The sequence below is a fragment of the Pogoniulus pusillus genome, chromosome 3 (assembly GCF_015220805.1).
Source record: "Pogoniulus pusillus isolate bPogPus1 chromosome 3, bPogPus1.pri, whole genome shotgun sequence".
Classification (NCBI taxonomy): domain Eukaryota; kingdom Metazoa; phylum Chordata; class Aves; order Piciformes; family Lybiidae; genus Pogoniulus; species Pogoniulus pusillus.
In genome coordinates, this window is record NC_087266.1 from 38,752,451 (window position 1) to 38,768,747 (window position 16,297).

General features: G+C 39.3%; 1 protein-coding gene and 1 long non-coding RNA gene across 2 annotated transcripts; both read left to right on the forward strand.

The window, feature by feature from the left end:
- The first annotated feature begins 572 nt into the window (after window positions 1-572).
- On the forward strand, window positions 573-16,083 carry LOC135173903 (uncharacterized). The gene is made up of 4 exons (XR_010301551.1): window positions 573-658; window positions 931-1,024; window positions 2,623-2,653; window positions 15,419-16,083. It is a non-coding gene; the product is annotated as an uncharacterized LOC135173903 (long non-coding RNA).
- Window positions 2,833-10,366, forward strand: LOC135173192 (protein NYNRIN-like). The gene is made up of 3 exons (XM_064139919.1): window positions 2,833-2,838; window positions 4,103-4,127; window positions 8,192-10,366. The coding sequence occupies exons 1-3, from the start codon at window positions 2,833-2,835 to the stop codon at window positions 9,907-9,909; spliced, it is 1,749 nt and encodes a 582-aa protein (XP_063995989.1). The 3' UTR covers window positions 9,910-10,366.
- Window positions 16,084-16,297: the final 214 nt, after the last annotated feature.

Here is a 16,297-nt window from a genome sequence, read left to right on the forward strand (position 1 = left end):
CCTCTTTTTCTCCAAGGTAAACAACCCAAGTCTTAACAGTTTACTATGTTAACTCTGCCACTTTGTTTCTTCAAGCTCATGTTTTCACTGCATGAGAATTCACAGTAATTTAACTTCAACATCTAATGTATGACCTGTACTGGTTTAGTGCTGTTGCCACATTCTGTAATACTATTTCTATTATTCTTAGCAATCTATTTTAACTCAGTAAGTTTCTGAAACTTGGTTGTGTTTTTTTGAGTGAAGTCCAAAGGGATGCTTTGTACATCAAGTTAATACATATGAAATTTCTCAAAATAGGAGAAAAGCCCTATCAAAATGGTAATGAATATTTTTGACCAATTCAATGTTGTACAACTTAACTGAATTAAAGCAAGTTTTTCCTCAGCTGAAGCTATATGAGGTTCTCTGTATGTTTTGCTTTGTGGTTTTTGCTTGCTTGTTGTGTTGCTTGGTTGGTGTTTGTCGTTGGTACGATAGTTCCAAGAGTGCATTGCCTGAGCATTGTTGAGAAGAAAAAATACTGTCAAAAAGTGTTACTTTATTTTCAGTAGCCTCACTTGATTCCTTTCAGGGGAAAGTGGTGGTTGTTTCTTCTGCTGAGACCACTGAAAACACAAGGGAAATGTAGCATGAACACAAAGGAGCACATGTGCAGGTGTGTATATATATCATTAAAAAATTGTGGCACTTAGTGTTCTCTTGACAGCACTGCAGATGTGCTACTAAACAAGAGATTTAAGGGGGAAAAGCAATTGGTTTTACAAATCCTGTTAGGTTTCATATTTTCCCATGAGAGTGAGAAGAGCTGAAAACAAAGTCTCCTACTAGAACATATATTTCTAGTCCTCAGAGGCTAAAAGGGAAAATCAGTGGATCAATAAGCTTGAGTAACTTACTTGGAGAACTAAAGGTATGTTTTTCTTAAAGGACAAATACTGAGAGCTCTTTGAACTGCAAGCAATTGTGAGACTTTAATAAGAAAAAGAAAACACATTAACTTCTCAATGTGTCAATCATTGTGGTAAGTAGCTTGTTAAGAAAAACAGAGATCTGTACTTCCCTCAATGAAACTGATTGTTTCTAAGCAGCAGTGAGAAAAAAGCAGTCTCCACTAGAACTGACAAAAGTTTCAATAATTTTTCGACCTGAAGCAGTTAGAGGATCACTAACTCATTCTTTAAAGGGGGAAAAAACATAGTCATTAATGCAATATATACATCCTCACTTCTAAATTCAGTATTGAATTGATGTTCTTTTGTTTTTCTTCTGAGTTCTCAGGACAGCCTCATGAGGTTTTAGTACACATTTCTCAGTTAGTTTCTGCTCTGCTCCTTTCTTTAGATTCTATCTGGCCTTCTGGCGCCTGTGTGATACAAGCTGCTTTGAAATTTGAGGCTGAGAATCCATCTTTTTCAGCCCTTTCCTGAAAAAAATCAAAAGGATCTGAAAGCACAAAGGCATTGGACTCAAGTCTCGCTGCCAGTCTGTAGTAACTTGAAGCCAGATAGATTAGACAAGCTGCACACATACCACAAATTCAAAGTGTCAGACTTGCTGTTAATGTACAGAATGACTCTGTGCTGTACAATACTTGTTGTAGACATGACAGATGCAAAGTATGACAACAAGGTCCATGGCACCTTTGAGATGCCTTAAGCTGAAGGTGTTACCTCTCCTTTCCCATAAGTCTGAGGGTTTTTAGGAGTCATGGTAATAGTAAACACTGTCCTAAGACATTTTATGCTCAAGAATAAGCTGTCCAATGGCACCAATGTCTTTCTTTTTTATCACCTTCTTTCATTGCACTGTTGCTATTTCAACTTCATGTAGTATTTATAAGTTCATATTGTATCACCTGTTTATTTTACTTCTCTGGTATTTGTTTGTTTAGGAGCATTAGATGTATATTTGAGAAATCTGAGTTTTAATCTCTTTTTCAAACATTTAGCAGATGAAAAATTCAGTTTCAAAGGGTGCTTTCATATGTGTCTTGGTGCCAGAGATTTGAATTGATTTTCCAGTGTTTTTAAGCTTTCTTTTAACTCGAATTTTCATTTACAATGTGTTCTGGGAGATAGAGATAACAGAAAAATTCTTCTGTGATACATGTCTGTTTCCTTGGAAATTTTATTTCTATCTCTTTTTTTTTTTTTAATATATATCAACCTGATTTTATTTCATTTTTGGCTTCATTTTTCTATGCAGCTTGTCTCTTTGAGAAATTTTGCTGCTCATCTATACTCACCATGGGAACAGTTTCATCACTAAATGGTCTCAGCATTTCTAAGCATTTTATGTCAATGTGCAACATTTTGTTCATAACATTAATTTAGGTATCATTCTGACCTCTATGTCAAAATGCAATTTGGGGGTAATAGGCTTTTATTTGTTCTAAAGGCAGTGATGACCCCAGAGAGTTTAAGATCCTTGCAAGACAAAATCTTAGTAATGTATTTTTAAGTTTGGTGCTCTTAAGATAATATTGCATGAGTGAAGTCATGTATTGCTGGGTAAATGGTCACAGTTTGCACTTAATATAGAATATATGTAATTTTGGGAGATATAAGTTCTATGTTTTCACAACAGGAAGCATTTAATATCTGCAATTAATCTTTCCAGCCAACCAAGAAAACTATCAATATGAGAACAAGTAAGTATAGATTTTGCTTTGTGGAAATGCTTTTGTGATTTTTATCAAGAAGGAGTGCTAAATATATATAATTTCTTTATTGTGTTCAAATATATTTTTTAATATAGTCTCTTCAGTCTTCTTAGAAGACAAGCTTCACAAGCAAGTATCACTTATTCCCTGTGATAGGACAAGGAGCAATGGGTGTAAGTTGCAGCACAAGAGGTTCCGCCTCAACACAAGAGGGAACTTCTTTACTGTAAGGGTCACAGAGCACTGGAACAGGCTCCCCAGAGAGGTTGTGGAGTCTCCTTCTCTGGAGGCTTTCAAAGCCTGTCTGGATGTGTTCCTCTGTGATCTGTGTTAGATAGTATTGTAATAGGTGATTGTAATTGTTTAATAAAGAAATATTTTAATAGAATTGTAATAGGTGATTGTAATTGTTAATAAGGAAACATTTTAATAGAATTGTAATAGGTGATTGTAATTGTTTAATAAGGAAACATTTTAATAGAATTGTAATAGGTGATTGTAATTGTTTAATAAGGAAACATATTAATAGAATTGTAATAGGTGATTGTAATTATCCAATAAATAAGTATTTTAATAGAATGTTAAGCATGCTTAGCTGCAAAAGGCAGCGTATATACAGCTGTTGCAAATCAGGAGATATGCCTAACCTAGAGGTCATGCTATAGATGGTAATGTGCAAAGAATAAGCTAGCTAATTGCTGAGTATTTCAAAGACTAAAACTTTAGGTACACCCTTAATTTTGAGAAAACATGCCACATGTGGGACTCGGGACATTAATCAGTCATATTCCAAGGACTAAGCTTTAGGTGCATCCTTAATTTTGAGATAAGAAGAGAACATGCCACATGTGGGACTCGGACATTAATCAGTCATGTTCCAAGGACTAAGCTTTAATTTTGAGAAGTGGGATTCGGGACATTAACCAGCCAAAGGAAGTCCATATATGGAGACGGGTGAACCAGAGGACACCTGAGGAGGACTGCTTACTTCATCCTCAACGACCACCAGAAGGGAAGGAAGACCCTAACCCAAAAGAAGGAACATGCGCAGAAAGGATGGATTTATGTAATTTGCAGGGCGGAACAACACAGACAACATAGTATAAATATAGGCTAATTAAGAGACTTGGCACGGCAGTTGGTGGAGCGGTGACTCCCCTGTCGTCCAGCGCTGTAACTTTGCTCATATTCTACTTGCCTAATTGAATAAATTTGTAATCTGGACACTTTGATTTTGAGTCATTCTCAATTTATAACAATTGGTGCCGTGACTCGGATCAGGGAAAGCAGTCTCTGACTCTGTGGGAAGGCGCCTCTCGGGCTTGACCCGAGGTCCTGCTAGAAGGAAGAGAATTTGCTTCAACCTGACCGACGAACCTAAAACAGAATACTGAGCAAAGTGGTAAACCGGTCAATCCCATAAATTTTTGTGCACAGAAGTCCGGACGAAGACGCAGGACGCGTAAGTTTACTGCACAAGGGTTGCAGGGGGTACCGTTCGGGCGGGATTGGGTGTTCCCGGAGTACAGCAACTGAGAGGGGGGCCGGCAGCTCGGCACCAACCCAAGCGAAGTGCGGACCCTTTAGTACTGCGGTTCCCATATCCCGCGAGGGACTGGGCCAGGAATAAGGGGAGCGAGTGTGTGTGTGACTGATTGGTACTCCGGAAGATGGGAGCAAGGGGGGGGCAAGTCCTCTGATCCCATGGGCTTGCTGCCCAAAAATATACTGCACAAGGGTTGCAGGGGTTACCGTTCGGGTGGGATAGTGTGTTCCCAGAGCCCGGATGAAGACACGGGACGCGTGAATATACTGCACAAGGGTTGCAGGGGTTACCGTTCGGGTGGGATAGGATAGTGTGTTCCCAGAGCCCGGATGAAGACGCGGGACGTGTAAATATACTGCACAAGGGTTGCAGGGGTTACCGTTCGGGTGGGATAGGATAGTGTGTTCCCAGAGCCCGGATGAAGACACAGGACGCGTGAATATACTGCACAAGGGTTGCAGGGGTTACCGTTCGGGTGGGATAGTGTGTTCCCAGAGCCCGGATGAAGACGCGGGACGTGTAAATATACTGCACAAGGGTTGCAGGGGTTAGGTTAACGTTCAGATAGGATAGTGTGTTCCCGGAGCCCGGAGGAAGACGCGGGGCGCGTGAATATACTGCACAAGGGTTGCAGGGGTTACCGTTCGGGTGGGATAGTGTTTTCCCGGAGTACGGCAACTGAGAGAAAGGGGGGCCGGGAATAAGGGGAGCGAGGAAGATGGGGGCAGGGGGGAGCAAGTCCTCTGATCCCATGGGCTTGCTGCCCGTTATACCTAAGGAAACCCCCTTATCGGTAATGTTAGATAACTGGAATAATTACCCTGGGACGAGGGGTAAGACTAAATATCAAATGATATTTTATTGTACAAGGATATGGGGGGGGAAGGAGATTAGTAAGAATGTGTTCTGGCCGACTTTTGGGTCCTCAGAGGATTGGGTCAGACAAAAATTGAATGTTTGGGTCAATAATAAACGACCCTTTAATCCAGAAGAAGGTCAGTATGCAGAAGTTTGGATAAAAACATCAGGACCAACTGCCTTATTCCCCTTAAAGGAAACAGGCAATAAAGAGGAGGAAAAGAAAGAGAAAAGAAAAACGGAGGAAGACATTTTATTAATACCACCACCCTATGTCCCTCCTGAACCACCCACTCCACCCACAGCACCCCCAGTAGTAAGAACCTCACCAGATCCCGTGCCTGTACCCAATTTACAGCAGACGGGACAAGAAAGCTCTGGCTCCACATCAACAATTAAATTAACTAAAACTCCTACTCCTCCCAGACGACAAACTAGGAGCCAGAAAGATGTCTTGCAATACCCTTTAAGGGAAATGCCTATGGGAGGACCACAACCAACAATAGGGTACATTTCTGTACCTCTGAATTCAGGAGATCTGAGAGAGTTTAAGAGAAATGAGATGGGTAAATTAATTGAAGACCCATTAGGAGTAGCAGAGAGATTGGATCAATTCTTAGGTCCTAACCTTTATACTTGGGATGAGATGCAGTCTATAATTAGTCAGTTATTTACAACAGAAGAAAGAGACATGATCAGAAGAACTGGTATGAGGATTTGGGATGCCCAACATGCCCAGGGACCTCAAGCAGACATTAAGTGGCCACTACAACGGCCGAATTGGAATAACCAGGATCCATTACATAGGACCCACATGCAAGATTTAAGAACTATTATAATCCAGGGAATTAGGGAAGCTGTGCCGCGGGGCCAAAATATTAATAAAGCATTCAGTGAAAGACAGAAGAAAGATGAAAGTCCAACCGAATGGTTGGAAAGATTAAGAAAAGCATTGCAGTTGTATTCAGGAGTGGATCCTGATCATCCAATTGGACAAGCCCTGCTGAAAACTCAGTTTGTAGCTAAATCATGGGAGGATATTAGGAAGAAAATTGAGAAGTTAGAAGAGTGGCAGGATAAAGGTTTAGATGAACTTTTGAGGGAAGCACAGAAAGTGTACGTTAGGAGAGAAGAAGTAAGTGAGAAAAGACAGGTTAAGTTGATGGCAGCTGCAGTCAGAGAAGGAAATAGGGGCAATAAAACCCCTGAGCGAAAAACAGTAGGAGCCAGGATGGGAAATTCGGATGAGGAAGTGAAGAAAAGAGAAGCAATAACTTGTCACTACTGTAACAAGAAAGGGCACATTAAGAAAAACTGCAGAGAAAGGATTAAAGATGAGGAGATACAGAAAATAGAATAGGGGAGTCAGGGGCTCTATCTCTTAGGGGACCGAAGTCATCGGGAGCCCTTGATAAAGATCAAAATAGGTCCCCAAAAGCAAGAATTTACATTCTTAGTAGACACTGGAGCTGAAAAATCAACAATTCAAACCCTCCCCCGGGGATGTGAAATTTCTAATGAAACCACAAGGGTGATTGGAGCAAAAGGAGAACCCTTTCGGGTTAATAAAATAAAAAATGTGATATTTGAAACAGAAAATAAATTTGGGCTTGGAGATTTGCTTTTGGTCCCTGAAGCAGAGTATAATCTACTGGGACGCGACATGATTGTAGAATTGAAACTAGAAATTAAAGTAGAGAAACAGGAGGTTACGGTATTAAATTATCCGTTAACAATTAAAGATGAAGAGCAAATAAATTCCGAAGTATGGTATGATCCAGAAACCATAAGTAGACTGAACATACCTCCACTGGACATACAAATTTCTAACCCACAAATACCTGTCAGAATCAAACAATATCCCATCCCATTAGAAGGAAGGAAAGGATTAAAACCAGAGGTAGACAGACTTTTGAAACAAGGAATTTTGGAACCTTGTATGTCTCCTTTTAATACACCCATTTTACCAGTAAAGAAATCAAATGGGAAATATAGGTTGGTGCATGATTTAAGAGAAATCAATAAGAGGACAATTACTAGGTTCCCTGTGGTAGCAAATCCATATACACTATTGAGTAAATTAGGGCCAGATAATTCCTGGTATAGTGTAATTGATTTAAAAGGCGCCTTTTGGGCATGCCCGATTTCTAAGGAAAGTAGAGACTACTTTGCCTTTGAATGGGAAGACCCAGAAACAAATAGAAAACAACAATTAAGATGGACGGTGCTGCCTCAGGGATTCACAGAGTCACCAAACCTATTCGGCCAAGTGTTAGAGGAACTTCTGCGGGAATTTCAGACACATGAAGAAAATGTCCTTTTACAATATGTGGACGATCTCCTCATTGCAGGAAAAGAGGAGGAGAGAGTAAGTCAAGATACCATAAAGTTATTAAACTTTTTGGCAGAAAAGGGACTAAAGGTCTCAAGGGACAAGGTGCAGTTTGTAGAAGAGAAAGTAAAGTACTTAGGGCATTACATATTCCAAGGAAAAAAGATTTTAGACCCGGAGCGAGTTAAAGGGATCTCCGAGCTTACAATACCAAAGACTAGAAGGCAGATTCGACAACTCTTAGGATTATTAGGATACTGCAGACAGTGGATAGAAAATTATAGTGGTAAAGTTAAATTTTTGTATGAAAAATTAAGTGAGGATAAATTACCTCGCTGGAACACAGAAGAGGAAGATAAGATAAGGCAGTTAAAAATAGAATTGAGTCAGGCTCCAGTCTTACAATTACCAGACTTAAAGCGGCCGTTTCATCTGTTTGTGAATGTAAGTGAAGGAACGGCTCTAGGGGTATTGACTCAGGAGTGGGCTGGACAAAAGAAACCAGTAGCATATCTCTCAAAAGTGTTAGACCCTGTGAGTCGGGGCTGGCCCAGTTGTTTACAAATTGTAGTTGCTGCTGCTATTCTACTTGAAGAGACTAACAAGATTACCTTTGGGGGAGAAGTCATTTTATATGCCCCCCATAACATCAGGGGAATATTACAACAGAAAGCTGAAAAGTGGTTGACAGATAGCAGGCTTCTGAAATATGAAGGAATCTTAATAGAATCCCCCAGGTTAGATCTAAAATTAACTGCTGCTGTTAACCCTGCCGAATTCTTGTATCCAGGAAAAGAAGAAACACTGGTCCATGATTGTTTACAAACTATCGAGCAACAAACCAGGATAAGACCTGACTTAGAAGAAGAAGAACTTGACAAGGGAGAAATTCTTTTTGTGGATGGATCATCCCGGATTGTAGAAGGGAAAAGAATATCAGGATATGCCATTGTCCAGTTGCTTAAAGGAGAATTCAAACTTAAGGAATCGGGACCCTTAAGTGCTAGTTGGTCGGCGCAAGCCTGTGAACTATATGCCCTATGGAAAGCCTTAGAACACTTAAAAGGGAAAGAGGGAACCATATATACTGATTCTAAGTATGCCTTTGGAGTAGTACACACGTTTGGAAAAATCTGGGAAGAAAGAGGTTTTATAAACTCACAAGGAAAAGGATTGATTCATCAGGAATTAGTTAAGAGAGTTTTGGGAGCATTAAAAGGACCACAGAAAATAGCAATTGTACATATAAAAGGTCACCAAAGGGGAACTAATTATCAGATTAGAGGAAATAACATGGCTGATACAGAAGCAAAGAAAGCAGCTGGGAACATACACGTTATATTAACAATGGCTGTACAAAATAAGGACTATGGAAAGAGTTTTGATCTAAATGAAAAGGAAAAATTAAAACAAATGGGGGTTGTAGAAAAAGACGGCAAATTTGTACTGCCAGACGGGCGGGAAGTTTTACCCAAGGGACTAGCTGTAGATATACTTACAAAAGTACATGAGAAGACTCATTGGGGAGCCCAAGCTTTGGTGGACCATTTTGAGCAACAATATACATGTGTAGGAGTCCACAACTTGGCAAAAGGTGTGATACTTTCCTGTGAAACCTGTCTCAAAGTAAATCATAGCCGTAAACAACAGAAGCCCCTTGGTGGGAGACCCCCTGCCTACCGACCCTTCTCGAATATACAAATTGATTTTACTGAATTACCTAAAGTTGGAAGATATAAATATTTATTGGTAATAGTGGACCATTTGACAAATTATGTAGAAGCATTTCCAACTGCTAGAGCTACTGCAAATCAGGTAATTAAAATTTTACTTGAAAACATCATACCAAGATATGGGGTACCTCTAATTATTGACTCAGATAGGGGACCTCATTTTATTTCAAAAATTGTTCGAGAATTGGTCGAAGCATTAGGGATTAAATGGGACTACCATACTCCATGGCATCCACAAAGCTCAGGAAAAGTAGAAAGAATAAATGCAGAAATCAAAAGTACTTTGACTAAATTGATGGTAGAAACAAAGTTATCATGGGTAAAGTGTTTACCAGTGGCATTGTTGATTTTGAGAACAAGACCAAGGACGGATCTGGGGGTATCATCATTCGAAATGTTATATGGGATGCCTTATAGGATTGAGAATCCTCAAGATAATGTATTAATAAGAGATCAAGAATTACAAGAATATATATCAAAATTGGCTGAACATAGGGAAATGTTGTGGAAAAAGGGATTGATTGTCCAGAGACCACCATTGAATTTGAAAATACATAATATTACACCAGGTGAATGGGTGATGATTAGAACCTGGAAAGAAGAAACTTTGAAACCTAAATGGGAAGGACCTTATCTTGTGTTGCTCACTACAGAAACAGCGATCCGAACTGCTGAACGTGGATGGACGCATGCCAGCCGAATTAAGGGACCAGTGCCACCCCAGTGGAAGATAACCAGTGTTCCTGGAGATACTAGAATAATCTTGAAAAGATGAATCATGATTTTAGATATATTTGAATACACTTTTGACAAATTTCGTTCTTTGCCTTTAGGAGTACAGTTTATAATAGCATTTTCAATAGCTGTTTTAATTTCTTTGTTAATATTTTATTTGTGGAGAATTGCAAAGTGTGGATACGGTGTGTGTTCATGAACCAAGATAACAGTGAAAGGGATTGGGCATTATATGGCAGATGTGTTAGATTCACCAAGGACCCCACTACAGTTATATGTAATATAGATGTATTGATCTTTTGTGGAAAACCAGGGTGCATATGCTATCCATTTGTTTGTTTTAAATGCAAAAAGTGTCGAGAAAAAATGGTGGGCTCATTGTAGAGACGGATTTCCCCCTAGGGGAGTATGTGATGTTAGTTATAAGGAAAAAGAGAAATCACATATCAAACTCTGCAATACCTAGAATCTAGAGATCCCACTTCATTGTGGGACCCGCTACATTGGGTTTACGAAACCTTTGGAGTAAACCCAAACTCCTATTGTTTTAGCCCACGAGAATCTATACCATTTGTGATTGAATTAGTTCAGGTCCAGTGCCGAACGGAAGCTCTAACCGCTGGATGTTCTGAGTATATGGTTAAGGTGAAGGCCTGACCAGCATATCTCAGAAGATTAAATAAAAAAGGGTAAGTTACTCCGGACGGATGACTCTTGCTGCCAAGAAGATGGAACACCTCGTGGCTTGCTGCAACCAAGTCGACGAGCGAGGCAGAGGAGGATCCAGGAAGGAGCATGGAATAAAAAGAAAGCATTGGCAGAACTTCCTAAGGACTGGTGAGCTAAATAATACAAAACTTCAAAAATGCTTGACCATTTTTTGCATTTACTCACTCATCTGGATGGCTCCAATAGTTGAAGCAGGGAATCCCCATGAACCCTGGAGGTGGATAATGTATCAGTTGGAACTTGGGAAAATAATTGCAACCTATCAGGGAGCGGGGACTCCGACGTTTAACATCACGTCATGTCAAATGATAATATCTTTGTGTGAAAAACTTGAATCAGTTAATCGACTGGCGAGAGCCAGGGGAAATGAATTATCTTTATATTTCTGTCCTGCTTCAAACCCTGGAAAAAGCTATTGTAATTATCCAGGGCAGTATTACTGTGGATATTGGGGTTGCGAAACCATAGCACTTGAGTGGGGAGTTCAACGAGATCCTGATCTCCGGCTGGAATGGCTTCCCAAAAATTGTAAACCACCTACTTATTCCCATGATGGAGATATTATGGGAAAAGCCTATCCAGCAAGTTGCACTAGTTTAAGATTAACTGTCAAAACCCCTCTAAAAAGAGAATGGGAAGTTGGGAAACTTTGGGGAGTTAGAGTAAGAGAGCCAGGAGAAGATAGAGGAGGATTCATAAAAATAATTAAACAACGGCTCTTACATGACCCAATAGCCATAGGCCCAAATACATACCTAAATCCAGGTTCCACCAGAGTAACATCTCCGGTAACAGACCCTCAAAATATTAATGGTACGAAGAACACCACCTATAGATCTAAACCTTCTAACACAACTCAAACACCATCAGTAACATCAGGAACATTATCTAAAGATATGATTCCCATACAGAGTGATCCATTATGGAATTTGATGAAAACTTCATATCAGGTACTTAATCGAAGTGAACCAAACTTAACTGAAAGTTGTTGGTTATGTTATAGTATGAGACCACCTTTTTACGAAGCAGTAGGAAGAGCGGAAGGGATACACTGGTCAAAAGGTACTAACCCAGCTGAATGCGACTGGGATGAGCAGAGGAACCAGACCCAGGGAATAACTTTGCAAATGATAAGAGGACAAGGGAAATGTGTAGGAGAAGTTCCTGATAGATACAAACTGTTATGTAATTACACTATTGGAAAAGACGCCTTGGAAAGCGCTAGGAATAGAGCATATAAGTGGATAATTCCAGCAGAAGGAGCCAAGTGGATATGTTCTGATACAGGAATCACTCCTTGTTTATCCCTCCAGATTTTTGAAGTATCTCAATTCTGCATACAGGTCTCTATAGTTCCTAGAATCATGTACCATACTCCTGAAGAGGTGTACCATTATTTTGAACGGGGATTACCCATAAGTCCAAGGGAACCCCTCACTGCTATAACCATAGCTGCTCTGTTAATAACAGGAGGTGTAGGAGCAGGAACTGGAATTGCTTCACTAGTGAAAAGTCAGGAAATAAAATCATTACAATTGGCAGTGGATGAGGATCTTAACCGATTAGAAGAAGACATAAAGAAGCTAGCTACCTCAGTAAAATCACTATCCGAAGTGGCATTGCAGAATCGACGAGGACTGGATTTAGTGCTATTAAAAGAAGGTGGCCTGTGTGTAGCCTTAAAGGAGGAATGTTGTTCTTATGTAGATCATACTGGAGTGGTGATAGATTCAATGAATGAGTTACAGAAACGATTAGAGCAACGTAAAAAGGAAAGGGGTGATGGAAAAGTATGGTATGAAAATTGGTTTAACACATCTCCATGGATCACAAACATCCTATCCACACTGGCAGGACCAATTATTGTTATAATAATGGTGTTGGTATTTGGGCCATGTATCCTGAACTATATTACAAGATTAGTTAAAAATCGCTTTGATACTGCTAAACTGTTTATCTTAGCTCTGAACAGAGACACAGGTTATAACGTTGTACCCACATCAGAAGAGTCTTACAATGAATCAGAAACAGGGGAGTAAATAGGTTTCTTTAATAAACAAATGAGAAAAAGAAAAAGGGGGGATTGTAATAGGTGATTGTAATTGTTTAATAAAGAAATATTTTAATAGAATTGTAATAGGTGATTGTAATTGTTAATAAGGAAACATTTTAATAGAATTGTAATAGGTGATTGTAATTGTTTAATAAGGAAACATTTTAATAGAATTGTAATAGGTGATTGTAATTGTTTAATAAGGAAACATATTAATAGAATTGTAATAGGTGATTGTAATTATCCAATAAATAAGTATTTTAATAGAATGTTAAGCATGCTTAGCTGCAAAAGGCAGCGTATATACAGCTGTTGCAAATCAGGAGATATGCCTAACCTAGAGGTCATGCTATAGATGGTAATGTGCAAAGAATAAGCTAGCTAATTGCTGAGTATTTCAAAGACTAAAACTTTAGGTACACCCTTAATTTTGAGAAAACATGCCACATGTTGGTGATACTGTGATACATGTGGGACTCGGGACATTAATCAGTCATATTCCAAGGACTAAGCTTTAGGTGCATCCTTAATTTTGAGATAAGAAGAGAACATGCCACATGTGGGACTCGGACATTAATCAGTCATGTTCCAAGGACTAAGCTTTAATTTTGAGAAGTGGGATTCGGGACATTAACCAGCCAAAGGAAGTCCATATATGGAGACGGGTGAACCAGAGGACACCTGAGGAGGACTGCTTACTTCATCCTCAACGACCACCAGAAGGGAAGGAAGACCCTAACCCAAAAGAAGGAACATGCGCAGAAAGGATGGATTTATGTAATTTGCAGGGCGGAACAACGCAGACAACATAGTATAAATATAGGCTAATTAAGAGACTTGGCACGGCAGTTGGTGGAGCGGTGACTCCCCTGTCGTCCAGCGCTGTAACTTTGCTCATATTCTACTTGCCTAATTGAATAAATTTGTAATCTGGACACTTTGATTTTGAGTCATTCTCAATTTATAACAGTATTGTCCTGCTTCAGCAGAGGAGTTGGACTCAACGATCTCCTTGGATCCCTTCCACCCCTAACATCCTTTGAGCCTGTGATTTAGCTGACCTGGCTTTAGTGAAGCTTTCCGTGTGCTTCCATCTTTTATTTTTCCTTTCTACAACATAACAAATTCCTTCTGTCTTCTTCTATGTTCAAAGTTTGGAGTTTCAAAATAATGAGTTTAAAATGCTTTCAAAAGATAGAGAAATACAATTTACAAGAAACCAAACAAGTATCAAAAGAATAAAAGCTTCTAAAATAAAAAAAAAAGGAAACAAAAAGAAACAAAAAGCTATAACAAATAATGTTATTTAAAGTTCTGTTATCCACATCTTAAAATGCTTGGAAAATTGCTTTGTTATTTTGAGTTCTTCCATTAAAGCATTACCTTCCCAAACTTTAACTGCTGTTAGAAGTGCAGTATTCTGGGCTTCTCAATTCAAGAGAGATGTTGAGATACTGGAATGTGTCCAGAGAAGAGTGACAAAGCTGGTGAGGGGCCTGGAACACAGTCCTGTAAGGAGAGGCTGAGGGAGATGGGTATGTTTAGCCTGGAGAAAAGGAGGCTCGGGGTGACCTCATTGCTGTCTACAGCTACCTAAAAGGAGGCTGTAGCCAGGTGGGGGTCAGTCTCTTGCTGGTTGCCTGGGAGAAGAGAACAAAGGGACATAGTTTAAAGTGGCAGGGGAGGTATAGAGCTGCCCAGGAAGGTGGTGGAGTTGCTAACCCTGGAGGTGTTCAAGAAAAGCCAGTCCAACCTATCACCCAGCCCTAGCCAATCAACTAGACCATGGCACTAAGTGCCTCAGCCAGGCTTTTTTTGAACACCTCCAGGGACGGTGACTCTACCACCTCCCTGGGCAGCCAATTCCAGTGACAAATCACTCTCTGAGAGGAAATTCCTCCTAACATCCAGCCTATGCTTCCCCCAGCACAACTTGAGACTGTGTCCCCTTGTTCTGTTGCTGGTTGCCTGGCAGAAGAGACCAACCCCACCTGGCTACAACCTCCCTTCAGGTAGTTGTAGACAGTAATGAGGTCACCCCTGAGCTTCCTCTTCTCCAGGCTAAACAACCCCAACAACATGTAATTTTACACCTAGTTTTTAAAAATAGATCTCTTCAAGAATTTATCTTCTCTTATATATTTTTTACTGAGCACTGAAGCCCATTAAAAGAATAAATTCTCAATGGTTTCAATCTGTAGTATTCTGTAAGTCAAACATTGTGAAAACCATGATAAAATTTACTGCCTGTCCTTAATTCAGGCATTTTGCTTTTGTTTCAATGAAATAATTTCAAACATCATTGAATATTTCAGATTTGTAGCTGCCTTTTTGCCATCTGGCCAAAATGAATGGAAGGAGTAATCCAAATATATTACAAAGTTTTGAAGGTTTAAAGGATTTAAAATGAATGATAAAAAATATTTATATCTGTGTATAGGACAAGTTATTTAGATTTCAATGTATGCTACTTATACATTCTTTTCATCTCTGTAGACAAATTAATAATTACATGACTTTCATGACAGTATGACTATTCAGCAGATATTTATGCCACACCAACCTGCATGCCTAATTAGAATAAAAGAGGAAATAAGTGTGTGAAGAAAGCAAAGAGGAGAAGAATGAAAATGCATAGACTGTTTCTTGACACAAAGGTGCTTTCTGTTTGGATAAAATGCAAATTAATTTTAGAAAGCAGCAGTGCTACAACTCCTAAAAAGAATTATAATTTTAGTTGCTTTTTCTTGCTTTCATGTTTTTGTAGATGCCCAGGAAAATTGTTTTGTACAGTCACAGAATTTCTTAGATTGGAAAAGACCTTCAAGATCATAGAGTCCAATCAGTAGTTTCACGCTGACCAGTCCTTGACTAAACCAAATCCCACAGCACAATATCTAATCACTATGATTCACTGTGGTTGGAAAGGACCACTAGGATCAGCCAGTCCAACCTTCATCCCAGCATCCTTAATCACTACACCATAGCCTCAAGCAGCACATCCATTCTCCTTTTAAACACCTCCATGGATGACGACGACTCCACCTCCCTGGGGACCCCCGGTAAACCAACCACATCCTGACAAAAGTTCCTGTAGTACAAATTTTAATTCCATACTACTATTTCTAACCTATTTCAAATAACTTTACATTCATTTTAAATCAAGGCAGCTTTCACAGTTGAAGCAAAAGTGTCAGCATTCCATAGCAATTTTTCATCTTTCAGAATCAGTTCACAAGAATGAGTCCTAAGACTAATAAAATGACAGACACTACAAGAGAGAAGAAAAATGCTAAGCAGTACTGGAAGTGTATTATGATGACTTGTAAAATAATTGTTTGCACAAAGGACATGCTTTATTATCATATTGTTAAATTAAGACATTATTTATGTGAATATGTTACTTTGTATAATAGCATAATAAAATTGCAACAAGATAGATAACTGTATTGCTTCAGTGGTGCATGTCAACTTACAGAATGCTAATGCCAGCTGAAGTAACATTTTTTGGTTCAATGGTTTAGGCTATCAATGTCCTGGACGTCATCTCAGTGAGAATGCTCTTGTGTGTTTCAGCATTTTGTGCTAGTTTGAGCCTAGCTGGGATATTTTGGTGAGAAGAATTAGATTATAGGCTGTGAAAAGA